Below are 16,206 nucleotides of genomic sequence, written 5' to 3'. Positions count from 1 at the left end.
GTTTTTGAGCAAAATTCTGTTCCGATAGCTTCACTAGTGCTCACTTTATATATTGTAAATTAAACGATTCAGATCGTCTTCAAAGTTGAAATTGGTCGAGTAGTTTCGGAGATTTGGTTTGTGACACATAAGTGGGCGTAACCACGGCCATTTAAAGTTTTGTATACCATTTTGAGTGCAGCTCTTCTGTACCTTCTTTATAATGAAATTTAAGGTTTCTCTTGGTTTTCCTTAATTCAGCATTTGTGTACCAAAAAACGTAATAACAAACCTGTAATCCAAAAGTGAGTTTTATTTTGAGCAAAAAAAAAAATAAAAATCATACATAATGATTATTTTTCCGTTATGTGGACAAAACTATTATTCTCTCTTAAGTTTGTTGTGAGAGTATAAATTGGAATACTTTGTTATTATTCTCTTCTGGCATATAAATCGTAAGTAATATATTTAGAAATTAAATTTAAATTAACTATTTGTATTAATTTGTATATGGTCAATTACCGTTATATAATATCTAAGTACAAATGCTATAGCTAATGGTTAGATTTTATGAGCCATAAAAGTGGATGCAATTAATTTAACGGCACTTCACTATGAAATATTATTTATTGCGCTTCTCGAATAAATTTATATAAAATAGCCAAATTTACGAACACTTCTAACTGAAACTCCAACAATTCAAATCGCTTTAGACATGCGTCCCGAGCTACGGTTATGCTTAACGCTTTTCGTTATATTTTGTTACGCAACAACCATTGAAGCAGCAAATACTACACCATCCCCACCGAAGGCGTCAAGGACCTGCGACTGCAGCGGACTTAGTTGTAAATGCTGCCAGAGCCTAAAGGCCGGGCCAGTACCTTTAGGAAAGAGCAGTAAGTGTGCTAAAAATGCACTGATATACACTAGAATTTATAAAATTGAAATCAATAAAAATTTGGATGTATTAACTACTTGAACTTACAACTTCCAGTTTGTCTGCAATTCAAATTGATAATAAGGCCCCTCAAATTGAATGTGACAATATCGCTGGATAACACAACTTTGGCCGTATTTGATGTGGATCCCATGAAACCGCCAACCGCTTGCATTCCCATTGTTTTACCAATGAATGTGGCGATGTGTGTGCGCCTGCATGACATGAAACTGGTGGGTTTGACGGCGTTACAGGTCTGCGCCAGTTTGCATCTCAACTTCATCAAAGACCAGGTGATGAGTTATAAATTACCCTGTGCGAAATTGGGCACCAAAGGCATTGAATTGATGACAAGGTAGTCGAAATCAGAAAATACGATATCAGAAATATATGTAAATATGTAAATATATACTGTGAATATAATACTAAAAAAACATGAGAAGTACTACAAAGTGTATTAATTGTAAAATGTGAAACAAATAATCTATACTTGATATTTACTTACTTGAGTGATCGTCGAATAACCATACTACAGTTGCCTTTTAGGCAAGAGATGTGTATAAAATTTATTTCCAAACAGAGTGGCTTAGATCAGAAGAACTATTTGATATTATATGATGCTCCTCAAATGTATCATAACTGACAGTCAACTATTTGATATGATTGAAGAAAAATTTAATTGAATCGTAATGAGGATGGCTTCACTTTAAATAAACACAATTTATATAATAAATATTAAAATATTTGGAAATATTCCCTAAAGGAACATGCTGAAAGGACTTCTAACTATAAAAGCAGCAATGTCAAAAAGGGTAGAACACTCTCTTCAAGGAAGTAGTCTGCTTTACAGGCTTCAAAAAATCGATTTTTTTGCTTTGTTTTAAATCTCTTCCAAAACTATCCAAGAATATGTCCTTAAAATTCCAGAGGCCAATTCGACATATTTTCGAAGCTAGAGCAGTTTTAGTGGCCGAGCGTCGATCAGGTGCGAATGCTCAGACAGACCTTTCAAGCGCGTTTTCGTTTATAACTTCTTCGGTATTTTTTTAGTTCATAAAGAAAAGAAACTTATAAAAATGAAACAAAAAATTTCATTTTCTATAACTGATATTATTACTAATACAAAAAGTACCATTTCTTTTTATATCCGATTTTTCATTCATATGCATACAAGTGAGTCCACAATTTTCAATATTTTCTTCTGTTTATTCAACAAATTAAAAATTGTTATTTTTGAAAAATTGTGTGCAAACTATGCAGGTACATATCGCTCATTTACATGAATAGTGTCATAACTCAAATAACACGATTTTTCAGTTTTTTTTTTTACGCAAATTTGCAAAATATAGTCTTTCAAGCAAGAGGCAATTCTTTTACTTTCAGATTGCTGTACATATTTTGAAAAATTTAATGTCATTGTGCTACTTAACTTCAAATATAGGTAATTTTCTCTTTTAGGATATGTCTGGGACTCTGTGATAGAGCATTATAATACAAGATTCGGCGCTGAAACTTGGTGGTGGTCTTTATGCAAATTAATATTATTTGAAAACATTGGAATTAATCGATTAATCGATTTTTTACATTAATTGCAATTATTTTTTTATATCTTGCAATTAATCTTTTGATTATTTAATCGATTAAAAAAATTTTTGCCCTAGTTGTGCCAGAATTAGGCATGGCTTTTTTTTCAGAAAGAACGACATATTTTGTGTTAGAACGATATGTGTAAAAAAGAAATTCGATTTTCCATGTTGCTTTTTTCAGCAATAACGACACATTTTACTTATAACAGCGAAATTGATTTTCAAAATTTCGACACTCGGAAAATAACATTTTCTATGCCGAAGAAGAAGACTTAATTTTAACCGAAAATTATGCCGTACTCAAGTGATACATCGAGCTCAAGTGATAGCTCGGCTTGTACTTTCCGATGGCGGAAAGGTTCTTGCCGTACGCGATCTGCCATGTCGGGAGCGAAGGCACTTGGTTTGAGAATATTGAAATACCACTGCATCAAGTGTTTTATTTAATGTATGCATATGGTCCCAGGCTGAGATACCAAAAACAGGTTTATCAGGCCAATTTTATCCAGCGCTAGCATATGTGACTGGTATAAGTACTGACGAGAAGCAGTAGTATAAAGGTAATAAATATATTATTGTTTATTTTTCAAACGTACACATTTTATCTTTTCCTATTTTAGGTCCGAAGAGTGGAATGCCACTGGATTTTAGGAATGGTGGATAATGGGAGTGACGATCTTCAGCTGCAAGTGGGTCCGGAAAACGCCAAGTCTGTTGAGATCTTGTATTTTTAATACAAAATGGTCTACGGTTGCCTGTCGGCCACTATACGCAGACTATTATAGACATGGGAAAGGTTGATAAATACACAATTATATATGCCTAAAAGTATGCCACAATATTTCGTTTTTTAATAATGTGACCTATAGGAAAAATATGCACCTATCTCACTGAATCCTTGGCATGGTATCACCTATCATGTTATTTTAAAACCATTTCAAGGAAATTCTTTGATTTTTCTACACCTCTAAAATAAGATGTAAAAATGTGCTTAGTAGATATTGGTCAAAGACAAAAAATCTCAACGCATTTATTTATATTTCCGAGTTTATTTATTTATATATTTAAAATTTGTCATATTTACAATAGCATTCAATTATTATAATCATTATTAGCAGTTAGCATTAGTACGCAAAACGCAAGCATCCTTCAAATGTATACACGCTTACATATGCATGTCCACACATATCTACTGGATTTTATATATTATTTTACATTATTTATTTTATAGTATATTAAACGCACGTATGAGTGTATATACAGTTAGAAATATTATAAAATTTATTTTAGCTAACAGCTACGCCGCCGGCAAATTGAATTACCACAACAAATCGAATAGAAGAAATGCCCAATTGGAGCTATCGAGAAATACTACATACATAGATACTTAAATAATTATTACAAAAGTGTATATTTTATGAGATTTTTTTAGAAATGCGAAAGCGAAAGTACAGCCGATTTATTATATATGTGTGTATGTCTAAAATTCTTCTTCCTATATCATTATGTAATATGTAAGAGTACATAGCTTGTATGTATGTATGTATGTATGTACCATACAGAAGTAAGCCTAATTGTTGGACAGCCGGTGCGCTGCAAGCCTGCCGACCCCCCAATGCTGCAAGTTACAAATTACCCATTTACATAACACTAACTATACTAGTACCAAAGTTTTTTGTTGTTTTTGTTTTATATATCCTTTTTCTTATTGCTGGACTCCGTAATCACTCCTGTTACTTGCATTTTATTCATTATGTGTCTTCAGTTTCGTACTTAAATTATAAATATTTAATTTTAAGGCTACTTTTTGCAGTTTTTGTTTTCTAACGCACAGCAGATGATCAGAACTACCGGTTTTCTACACTCAGATTTGCTTAAATTCCAATCGAAATTCCTCGCCTACAACAGCAACAGCGCTTCATCGTTTAAATTCTTCTCTCTCTCTCATAGCCTTTCGCTCTCAGCGCTTCGCCGCCATTATCGCATCGCTGCAGCTGCTGCTGTTGTTGCTTACAATCGCTTTGCACATGACCATCTTCATGCTGGCGAGGAAATCCGTTAGATAGCATCATGTGGGGCGTGGCGGTGCCGCCGATTTCCGGTTGGCGGGCGGCGGTGGTGGTGCACTACGCATACGCGGCACTGGTCGCATATCGAGCGGTTTCGGTGGTGATGGCCGCTGTGATGCTGTTGCATTGCCATTGCAACCACGCTCCGTCGTCGAATTGGATCGTTGCGTTAATTTTGGTTGTGTTGTGATAATTTTTGGTTTATTCATATCGGCTGATTTATGTTTTTTAATATTATTTGTGTTGGCATCGTCTTCAGCATCACTCGAGACCGAGTCGTAGGAGGAGGGTGTCGGTGAGTGCGGTGAGTAGGAGTCTGCTTCGAGTTCCTGTGACTCCAACATCGTACGAAATTCCTGTATTGAGTCGTTGAGTGCCCACAACTGGGAGAGCAGGGAGAGATCCAGCTGGCGTAGGCCGTACTGTGAATGAGAAGAGTGAAGAAGAAGAAAAATTGGTTAGTTTGATACTAAAAATAATTATTTAAATGTATATACTGGATAATAGTGATATTGTTTTAGGACATAGAATAACCAGACCAGAATAATATAACATGAATATAAACAAATATTCTTATTCAAATCCCAAGGGACTTGTCTAATTCTACAATTAGATTTATTCAAGTGATATTAACGACAAACATAAAGGGTTTGACAAACACTAAATTGTCTATTATTGCCTTAATATACTTATTTGAAGAGCTTCATCTATTCATTTATTTCATTTACTCAACCCTGACAGTAACTTGCCCGTCCTGGTGTATGGCGCTGAAGCTTGGACGACATTGTAATGCTTTTCCGACTATCTTGGAGTATGCCTCAAGCTTGTCGATGGACCGAAGACTACTAACATACACTTTTCGTTTTATCTAACCTCACAAAAAAAGTAAAAAGAAGTGAAATCTGGAGATAAGGTGGCCAGTTTTAGTAATCCATATTTTTGGCATCAAAACGTCCATCGCCATATAATATGACATACCTCGTATTACACCTAAGATTGGTATTATAGCTCTGCATTTATGGTATGTTTTAAAACCTATTTGATATCAACGTAATATCCACCTAATTTGATCCACTTATCAGAACTCAATATTGAGCTTCTTGAGAGACGGTTTTATTTTTAATGAAGATGTTATTGTGATTTCCAAAGGCTGAAAGCATGCCCTCTAAATTTATATTTAACTTTGATCTGTGGGATATGAAGATTGTGTTGAAATGCTAGAAAACAAATAAAGTAAAGCCTGCTAATCAACTTCATTTAATAATTACTTTTAATTAATTTAATCAGCTCAGCTTACTGTCAGCTTAGCAGCGTCACTTCCTTTGCGACAACATGTCATAAACTCATCATTTTAGTTGGTAAAAAGCTCTTTTTTTAATCCGACAGCATGAGCGCCAAACATTAATCTCCCATTGGACTAGGCTACCGTATCGGATTGCCAACATTGCAACAACATCAGCTGCTGCGACTAAACCAGCAAACTTATATACTTATAGACATACATATGCACGTGTATGTATATTTGCACATCCGTGCTTACTCGTACTGATTGCAGTACTTTGAGTGCAGAAAGTTGGAAAAGCATTTGAGATGCCATGCGGTGATATTAATTGACAAATGAGGTTTTTCCTTCCCACTCCTCGAAATCACTTTCATTTCGATCACCTCAGCACCCGTAACACAATAGCAAGAAAGTAACCAGAAAAACCAACAACAACAACAATAATAATAATAATAATAAAAGTAAATACTCAATACCGTTACAATGACGGTACACATTTAGTTGTAGCACACTCGCATTCGCATTCGCTAACGCCTCGACGGTAAGTACGGTAAGTACGAGTGTTCGCATTTGAATGCTCGTTTGCTCGTTATGATTACCAAACGAGTTGCAAAAGTTCGAAAAGTATTTTGTTACTTTTGATAATTTCCATTGTGTTGCTGCTTGCCATATACCCATATGCCGCGTGATACATAATGGTTGTAAACATATCCAGTATGTCTGCATGTGTGTGTGTGTTTTGCGGTAGCGTGGCGGAAAGCAAAAATGTCACTAACCGCCCGTTTGGCGAATCGATCGAGCGTGCAAATGCACACTGCATTAAGCTTCACCTTTAGCAACTGTCACAATTATTCAACATCTGCTGCAGGCGCTATGCAATGGTCCATTGGTAAGTTGTAAAAATGCAGATTACTTTGATATGTCGCATGTGCCGCTGAGTGGTTGAAGATATACTCGTAGTTGACTTGCAGAGCTCAAAAGCGATCACCACAACGGATGGAAATGAGTACGTAACTGCTAACCGATGTGTCGTAGGTTCAATTCTTTTACAACGATCCTCTGAGCACACTTTTGATATGAAAATATTTCTAATAAGACCCAACACCAGTTGAAAATCGTCTTTAAATGCAATGTTGTCTCTCAAGCGGAACAAAAGGATTAGTTAGGTGAAAAACTACAGTCATAATTCGTCTGAGATTTCTCATCCGAAGCTTCAGTTTAATACGTTGACATGCTGTTAGCAATAATTGATCAAAAGACACTTTTCAGAACTCATCTCAAAAATGTAAACAGATTCGCCAAATAATACTTACATACTTAAAAACATAAAAAATTATACCTTAATATACATAAGTATAAGTTAAGAAAATCCATTCGAAATCCTTGAAGCCATTTTATGACCAAAAATTACTCCAACGTAAATCATATTACGTCCTAGCTTTCCACACAAAAAGAAACAATCGATTGGTCCTATGTCATTATACCAATCTACAAATGCGTGAAAAATGTTCTGAAGGTTTCTGGTTCCAACAAGGAAAAAATACATTCACGTCTGATATTAAAAAGTTATCAATGGACCTAGATCTTCATAATTGAATCCCCCCCCCAACTTCTTTTTGTGTGGAGTTATTTGGAATAAAAATTATACGCTAGTGAACCTAAAACCATTGGTGAGCTCAAGGCAAACACTGGGCCTGAAAACATCCGATACGGCTGTAACCAGAGATAATCGAAAATGTTTGCAAAAAAGAGAACTGATTTCTTTGTGGGTAATATAGACACCAATTCATAGATGTACCATTACAAAAAAGATAATAGACAGAGTTGTAAAAACGATTTCGAACAGATATATCTGAAATTTAAAAAACGGGCTTTCTTGGAAAATTGCTCGCTACGAAAATAGAAGGTAAAGTAAAGTTAAAAATGTTATCAAAATACTGAAAATCGAATCTCCACTAATTCCATGGAATAGTTGGGGTCTTCGTAAATTTTTTTTTTTTTTTTATTAACCCAAACGATTACCCTCCTCCCGCCCAACCGACGCGTGGGGCGCAGTCCGCATACGAGCGGAATTTGCCGAGTCTAGAAAGGCAAGAGATTTTTAAGCGTCCGGTTCTCAAACTGCTCAGCTACAGAAAGAAACATTTCAACAGCTGAGATTTAAAAATTTATAAAAACAAAAAGTTAAAAATTTCTGAATATTATTTATTAAGAGAAGACAAAATAGTTTTTTTGATGCTAAATATTGAGTCAGATGGATCAAATGTGCTGGAATGCGAATTAAAATCATGACATATTCGGCAGAATGGTTCATTTAACTCAAAATTTGTTCTAGAAGATTTTAGAAATAATGGTCTAAACTGCCTGGATGAACGCAATGGGACATTAAACTTAATATCAGACAAAAGGAATGAACTACAAACTAAACCATTCAGAAGTTTTACTAGAAAAATTATACCTAGCATTTCTCTGCGACTAGTGAGAGTGGGAAGACTTATAAGTTTTAAACGACTAGTATACGGGGGAAGATTCATTCTTGAATCCCAATGTAAGTGGCCTAAAGCAAAAAGTAAAAATTGTTTTTGAACGGACTCAAGCTTATCAGAATGGGATTGATAGCTAGGATTCCATACCACAGAACCATACTCCAATATAGGCCTTACCAATGTTGTAAAAAGAATTTTAGTAATATACGGATCACTAAATTCTTTAGACCAACGTTTAACAAAGCTAAGAGCACCTTTAGCTTTTAAGACAATTGAATTTACATGAGAATTAAAATTTAGTTTAGGGTCCATATTAACTCCTAAATCAACAAAGCTAAAAACTTGCTCTAAACTGAAGTTATTTATTACATAGGGGGAAAGATCAACAGTTCTACGGGAAAAGCACATCGTTTTACATTTTTTAAGATTCAGTGGCATATCATTTTTGTGACACCAAGTAACTAAATTATTTAAATCCGATTGCAACTCAGTCCTTTCGTTATAAGAAGTATATGATTTAAAAAGTTTTACATCATCCGCATATAATAAAATTTCTGAAAACTTAATTACTGAAGGTATATCATTGATGAACAACAAGAACAGAATCGGGCCGAGATGACTACCCTGTGGAACCCCTGAAGTGACACTAATTGAATCGGATAATGTATTATTAAATAAAACTTGTTGTTTTCTGTTAGTAAGATATGAGGATACCCATTCAAGAAGTCTTGGTTGAAAACCAAGAAGATTCAGTTTTTGCAAAAGAATTGAGTGGTTTACTCTATCGAATGCTTTACTAAAGTCTGTATATATAACATCAGTATTCTTATTATCCCTAAAACCCATTGACACATGGTTTACAAATTCAAGCAAGTTAGTTACTGTAGATTTCCCTTTACAAAATCCATGCTGAGAGAATGAAATTAAAGGAGAGATTAAGAAAGTTATTTGGTCAGTGACAATAGTTTCAAAAAGTTTGGGTATAGCTGACATTTTAGCTATCCCCCTATAGTTCTCAACAGATGATCTAACTCCACTTTTATGCAAAGGTAATATAAAAGAGTTTTTTCACATTGACGGAAAAATGCCTTGTTTAAGAGATAGGTTAAAAAGCTTAGTTAAGGGCAGATAGATATATTTTGCGCAATTTTTAAGAAAGCTTGAGGGAATCATATCAGGGCCATATTTAAACGAATTTTTTAACGTAACTAAATAATTTAAGACATCTGTTTCAGAAATAATTGGTGTATTAATTACAGTACTCGGACATAACACTTGATGATATGGCACATTCATAGGGTAGTTTGAACAATAATTGGATTTGAAGAATTCTGCAAACATATTAGAAATAATATAATTGTCACATGACATTGTTGATTTATATTTCATCGCGGACGGAAAATTTGAAATCCTGCGTTTGGAGTTAACGAAACCATAAAACAATTTCGGATTACGAATAATATTATTTTTTACTTTGATTATGTAGTTTTTATAACATTTTTTGTTAAGTTCCTCAAACTGACGACGCAATTTAGAATATTTTAAATAGTCAACAAGAGCTCCAGTTCTTTTATAAAGTTTAAAAGCACGAGCTTTTTTATTTTTTAATTTACATAGCTCATTCGAATACCACAAATTTGAACTTTTTCTTTTGATAATAAAACATTTCGGAACAAATCTTTCAAAAATATTATAAATTGTTTCATTAAAATGTGATACATTTAATTCAATATTACCACTATAATCAGGCCAAGTCAATTTAGAAAGTTCACAATTAATCTTTTTGAAGTTAGCTTTCGCAAAGTTGAACCGAGAACAAAGGTCCTGTTTGTTGCATACAAGTAATTCGTCTATGATTTCGATATTAATTTCCAAGGCAGGGTGATAAGAGTCCTCTGGCAAAACTAAAGGATCAGATCGGACCACAGAAACTGTTGAAGAATTATCAACATAGACCAAATCTAAGAATTTACCAAACTTGTTCGGAATTAAGTTAATTTGGTTAAGACCCATCCCAGACATTTCTTCCAAAAACTCATTAAAGCTTAAACGAGTGCAAAAAGGGGTAATGCAATCGTCAACAGATTTCCAAGATACACACGGTAAATTGAAATCGCCTAGAACAATTATGTAATCAGTATTCTTAGCAATTGAAAAAACATTATTTATTAAAGAAGCATGCTGCGTATAAACAGACAAGTCCGATTGAGGCGGAATATAAGATAAAGTTAGATAAATAGAACATTTATTAATACAAATTCGTATGCACTTAAATTCAATAAAGTCCGCATGAGGAACTTCTACTTCTTCAGATGGAATTGAAGAATGCACAGCAAATAGTACACCCCCCCCGACTCTGTTCAGTCGATCGCATCTAAAGATTTGAAATTCACTATTTAATATTTCGTTATCAAAGATATGAGGTTTAAGCCAAGTTTCAGTAAAAGCGATGACTTTAAAATTACAATTAGTGCTGTTCAAATACAATTCTTTTAATTTTGTATTTAAACCCCTTACATTTTGATAGTGAATTTGTAATGAATTTTTTATAATTAGTTTTTTGAATACGCGGCATTTTTTGGAATATGAGCAATTACAGATTGTTTTTGTTGCTTTTGCTCGAATTCGCGCACGAAAGCACCAGGTGGCCAAAATGATTCATCAAGTAGCAATTGAAAATTAACAGCTGAAACGCCAATCTTGAAAGAAGATATGTTTCTTTCGTATTTAAAGTTAAATTTTCTGACATCAATATCAATATCGTTAATTTTTAATTTCGACGAGATGTAAAACTTTATATCTTCGATTGTGGTATCCGAAGCGAATCTCGAAACGAAAATTGATTTTCGTTGAGGTATTACTACCAAATTTTTTGCCACAAACTCAGAGTTAATAGGAGGCGGATCCTGAATAGTTTTCCGCTTAAGGTTATCGTTATTTATTATCGGAGGATTAAGCACTTTTGAAGAGGAAGGCTTCTCTCCTTGAGGGCAAGGAGATGAAAGATTAATAAGGTCTAATTTCACCGGTGACATACTTTTTACGGACAAAGTGGCAGGTTCTTCATTAGACGGACGTTTACGTTTTGATGAAGGCTTAGCATTATCATCTTGATCATTTAGGCATTTAAATGATTGAAACAACACTTCATAATGCTTAAATTTTTCTGTAAGGTTTTGAAGTTCTCGACCGATTTCTTTAAAATTATTGCGCGCCTGTTTAAAAACTTTAAATAATTCAATATCTGTCGGTCTACGCTTTAAGCACGACCAGCGCAGACCCTTTCCATCGAGAATAGAATCTAAGATTCTACCTGTCAATCCAGCACATTTAAGATGGGCAAGCCCGTCACAAAGCCAACAAGAAACAAAACGATCAGAATCGCCTTTAATAGTACAATTCGGAAAATTGCAAGTCATTATGAAAAAAAAAAAAAAAAAAAATTTAAATTGAAGGAAAAAACAGAATAGTAAATAATAATAAAAATTAAAATATGATATAATAGTAAATAGAAAAACAATAATAGTTATACTGAATTAGCCGAGATCACAACCAATATAATAGTGAGCAGTTTGAGAAGCACTGAGTCACTTAAAAATAACACGCAAACAGCTGTGAGCAAAAATGAAAGAAAAAAGACGAATCAAAAGAAAAAGAGCAAATTAAAACAAAAACAATATGCAATCGCACAAACAATTGCAAAGTAGGAAATAAAATTGATAATTGATAACAACAACAAATGATTTAAAAGACTCGGCACCAGAATTTAAGAAAATAGTTAAAATACAATTAAAATTTAAATATAACACAAAAGCAAATTAGCACAAATACTTAGCTTTAGATTACACTTATTAAAAGTAAAACTTTCTTCAATTATATTAATAAATTTAAGCACAAATTCAAGAACCGAGGAAAAATTAAACTTCACAGTTTGACGTGTTGCCAGATTCTTCGTAGGAAATCCGAAATTAAATTATCCACCATTTATTATCATTCCCCAGAAATAATTAAATATTAAGTTTACATTTTCTTTTTTAACAATATTAATTTTTTTTTAATTTTATTTTTTTGTTTATATTTTTCTAATCTCAGTCCAAAAAAAGTCTTTGCTATTTTGGCACTTCCAAATCCGTTTCCGTTTAAAATGAAATTCGAACGCGCCGCATGCGGCATGTAGGTGTAACTCAAGAACAACAATTTATACATATGTACATATGTGGGTGCGTGAATACATAAATAACAAAGTTGAAGCTTTTGAAGTTTACTTTTCACTAGCACAATTTCGCAATTGAAATAAAATCATGGCGCGCCCTTTTAATTCTACTGAAGTGAATGCGAGTAGAAACATAAATAAATACACATACATACATGTATACATGTGTAGGTATGTATATCTGTATGAAAATGTTAGCGTTTGTGCAACACCGAGTAAATTCCTCAAGTAATTGCCAATGACACTTGCCGCAAATCGCTGTAAATCAAAGCACTCGGCACATGTAATTTGTTGTAGGTTTCGTCACGTATGTGCCTTTATTGTGATTGCGCAATGTTTAGAAATTTATTGCATGCGAAGTAAAGAATGTTTTATGGAAATTAATTGCTTTGCCAACACTCGTTTATGAGGAAAAATATTAGTTTACACTTAGAAATTGCGGAGTCAAAGCGAACGGATCAGACAAGCACTTGTTTAGAACAACAATTGCTGGATTGATGATATATTAGGTCTGACAAAGACCTGACTACTACCAAATACATATCAGAATAAGTAAAAGGCAATTTCTGAAATGGTAAAAGGATTGTGGGTTGCTTAAGAGCTGGTTCACACTAGTTATAAGACAGTTCAACACTTTTCCATTTCGCAGACGATGGTCTATATTCGATCCTTGTTTGGAGAAACATAAAACCAGTTTTTTTAATTATACACCAGTCAGCTGATTGCAGACTTATGATTGTTTAAAAAGGTTCCAATAAAATCTATCAGGCATTTCACTCCAGTTTCACTCCAGTTGAAAGTCAAGATGGTCAAGATTCAAGATTTAAAGATTAATTATCTTAATTTTTTTTGGGGAGAGCAGAACCGAACTTAGCAAAATATTCTCTCCTTAAAATTTAGAACAGCAATAGACTATTTTTTCTGAAAGAGACTCGGATGTACATGTATCTGACCGAACCTCTCGTGGAGCAGATTTGAATTACATTCCAGTGTTGCTTTTGAAACACACGCAAGCTCATATAATCACGTTTTGGACATGCGAGAAGACCGATCACTATTCAAATAATTCTCCAAAATGCTCGAAATGGTTCCGCTAACACCAAAATGATGTGCGAGGGCAATAGGACTCATGTTTGTTGGTATCGATCTGGTCAACACTGACTTTGAGAACTTCAATCATTGCAGCGTTTTGATCGTGTCCCTTGCGTCTCGACACCAAGCGGCGAATAGTCTTACCAGACGATCCCTGTTGAGTTGAATTCACACAATTGGATGACTATTTTCACAAATATTTCGAAACGTTGGTTTGAAACAATTTCCAGGCAATTCAAAATAGTCCAACTAGTTTATACAATGTTTACATACCCACATAACACACCCTTCATTATTTCAAGCACTCATAAATACGGTAAGTCTAAACTTTAATCCATTTTACTATTTATAGCAATGATAACATAATAAGGAATATTTACACCGAAGTTGAACTCATTAATTTCTTAACTTTTTCAAATAAAAATCTTGTATAAGTAAATAATGTTCCCATTGTTATTTATTCTTGGCTGCAGCAAATGAATTCGTTTTGCACTTCGTAGCAAAAATTACAAAAAAAAACATTAATTACAGTGCCAAGAAATCAGCCATTTAATAACCTTTAAACAAATTCTATGCGCATGCGCAAAACATTTATAAATAGGAAAACACAAAGTGTAGACAAATGCGCAAACAAATTCACTCAAAGAACTCAGAAGACTGAAATTATTGATGGAAAAAAGCAATTTTTGGTGTGTCAGCGCACTAAATTTAATAAATGGTATTTCACATATGTACATACATATATATACTTATGGATATACATCCATACATACATACAACATGTACATATATTTTTATATATTTGTTCATATGCTCACTGCAGCAACTAACTGCCATTGCCACAGTTAGCATGAGACTATCAAGTAAATGGTTTAGGAAACCACGAATAAGCCAAGTAATCGGTAATTATTACAAAAACAAGAAAACCAGAAAAAAAGCAAAAACTAAAATTCTAAAAAATCAAAAGTTCACCACAAAAGACAAGCAAAACCACCAAGCAGGGGGTGGTGGCGCGCCGACTGGCGCATTGGAACTGGCCTCGACCCAAGCAAAATCGGTCGCATTGCCTGCCTGCTATGCAAGTACCGGTAACATACAAAAACAAGCGCTTGGCAACAACATCAAGCGAAACGTAATTGAAAATAGAATCAGTATCGAGTGCTGCCGGTGGAATTGTTGGACGCATTGCATAATCCATTGACATGTTGACGTGCGGCGGCAGCGCATTGAGGGCCAAGCGGCGACTTGTTTAACGGTATGCAACAAAAACCGAAAACAAACGCGACGTGTTGGCATTTGTTGCAACAAAAAGTGGTAATTGCAGCGAATGTTTGTGAGAGTATCTTGTGGATTATGGCCGGTTGGCTAAGCGTCGCAAATTGACCTGACCTGCATTCGCCGCTTAATCTAAATACACAATTTCCAATTGGGTTGAGTTGGTAACGCTGACCGCTGCAACGAGTGCCGCGATTTGTAGAAGCATTTTTGATTGACTCGAGAGCGAAATGTAGCATAAAAATACATTTTAGTGCACTGTACTGGCTGTACACACATATCTAACTAAAAGCAATAGAAAATTCAGAAAAAAAATTAAATACATGCTCGCCGAATGCATTTTGTTGCAACGCGCTTAATTTGTTGAAATTCCATTTCAATTACTCAAGTTTTGGCTATTTCGCCTCGCAGCAATTAACTTGTTAGTCCGTGTGTTATTAAATAGTAAAGCAATTTTTATGCATTTAACTGCATAACTGTTTGTTGCAAGCCTTTTCGCCATAGCACGAGGCTTTAACATAACTGCGGACTGCATACAACAACAAACATATGTAAATGTATATTGTTAGTGCATTATTCTTTTACTTTCGTATACCACACACACACACACATATGTATATAACACATTCAATTATAGGCAAATATGCGCTCATTAAGCAAGCTTTGCATTATTGAAATGAATTTTACTATTTCGTTGTTTGTTGCTGCATTTTAAAGCATTGAACGCTAATTCATTGAAAAGCTATTTTAAATATTCACGAAATGCAATTGGCCAAACAACTGATAAAAACGGAAAAATAATTGAAAAAATATAATATTATATTTTGAACTGCAATAATTGAAGTAAAAATTGTATGAGTATTGCTGTTATTGAATTCCTGGAAGTGATTATTATTTTCCTCGAAGAGATTAGTATTTACCACACAAGTAAAATCAAGCACACTTTATTTATGTAGGTTAAAGCATACTTTTTAAAAAGAAACTAACACGAAGAAAAATTCCACTGAACGGAGTCAATTTCGTATTAACTATATAATCGTGTCATACGAGGACTCTTGAGCTCTCTAACAATCAGCTATTAATTACTACTTAATCGAATATTAAGGGATTGAGTTAGTATTTTGAAAAAATATTTTTTTTTTAATTTAATTTTCGTAAATATTTTCAAGTAAACACTCTGAAGTCAATCCGACGGTTATTTTTGAAGTAACACGCATAATTGTAACGACGCATCAGAGCATTTGAAAGTAGTAGGGCCAAATAAGGCGGATTTTTGTCACAACTGGG

General features: G+C 34.0%; 2 protein-coding genes across 2 annotated transcripts in view; one reads left to right on the top strand and one right to left on the bottom strand.

The window, feature by feature from the left end:
• The first annotated feature begins 353 nt into the window (after positions 1-353).
• Positions 354-1,496, top strand: LOC105214262 (uncharacterized). The gene is made up of 2 exons (XM_011187588.3): positions 354-875; positions 974-1,496. Exons 1-2 carry the CDS (start codon positions 695-697, stop codon positions 1,273-1,275), a joined length of 483 nt encoding a protein of 160 aa, XP_011185890.2. The 5' UTR covers positions 354-694; the 3' UTR covers positions 1,276-1,496.
• Positions 1,497-3,531: 2,035 nt separating this feature from the next.
• LOC105214263 (probable serine/threonine-protein kinase DDB_G0278845) overlaps positions 3,532-16,206 on the bottom strand; it is a 104,048-nt gene continuing 91,373 nt past the window's right edge. The window contains exon 4 of the mRNA XM_054226217.1: positions 3,532-4,993. Coding sequence (XP_054082192.1) covers positions 4,571-4,993 — 423 coding nt within the window. The 3' untranslated portion in view covers positions 3,532-4,570. The remainder of the gene's footprint in view (positions 4,994-16,206) is intronic.

This window comes from Zeugodacus cucurbitae, chromosome 2, assembly GCF_028554725.1.
Source record: "Zeugodacus cucurbitae isolate PBARC_wt_2022May chromosome 2, idZeuCucr1.2, whole genome shotgun sequence".
Taxonomy (NCBI): domain Eukaryota; kingdom Metazoa; phylum Arthropoda; class Insecta; order Diptera; family Tephritidae; genus Zeugodacus; species Zeugodacus cucurbitae.
The sequence above is the reverse complement of the archived record's forward strand: the minus strand, read 5'-3'. Positions and strand labels throughout refer to the sequence as shown.

What these genes read in the sequence shown, in the direction of transcription:
- LOC105214262 (XM_011187588.3), top strand. Translation starts at nt 695, where the DNA reads ATGCGTCCCGAGCTACGGTTATGCTTAACGCTTTTCGTTATATTTTGT. An exon ending in AGTACCTTTAGGAAAGAGCA is followed by an intron (nt 876 to 973) that starts GTAAGTGTGCTA and finishes TACAACTTCCAG; the next exon opens with TTTGTCTGCAATTCAAATTG.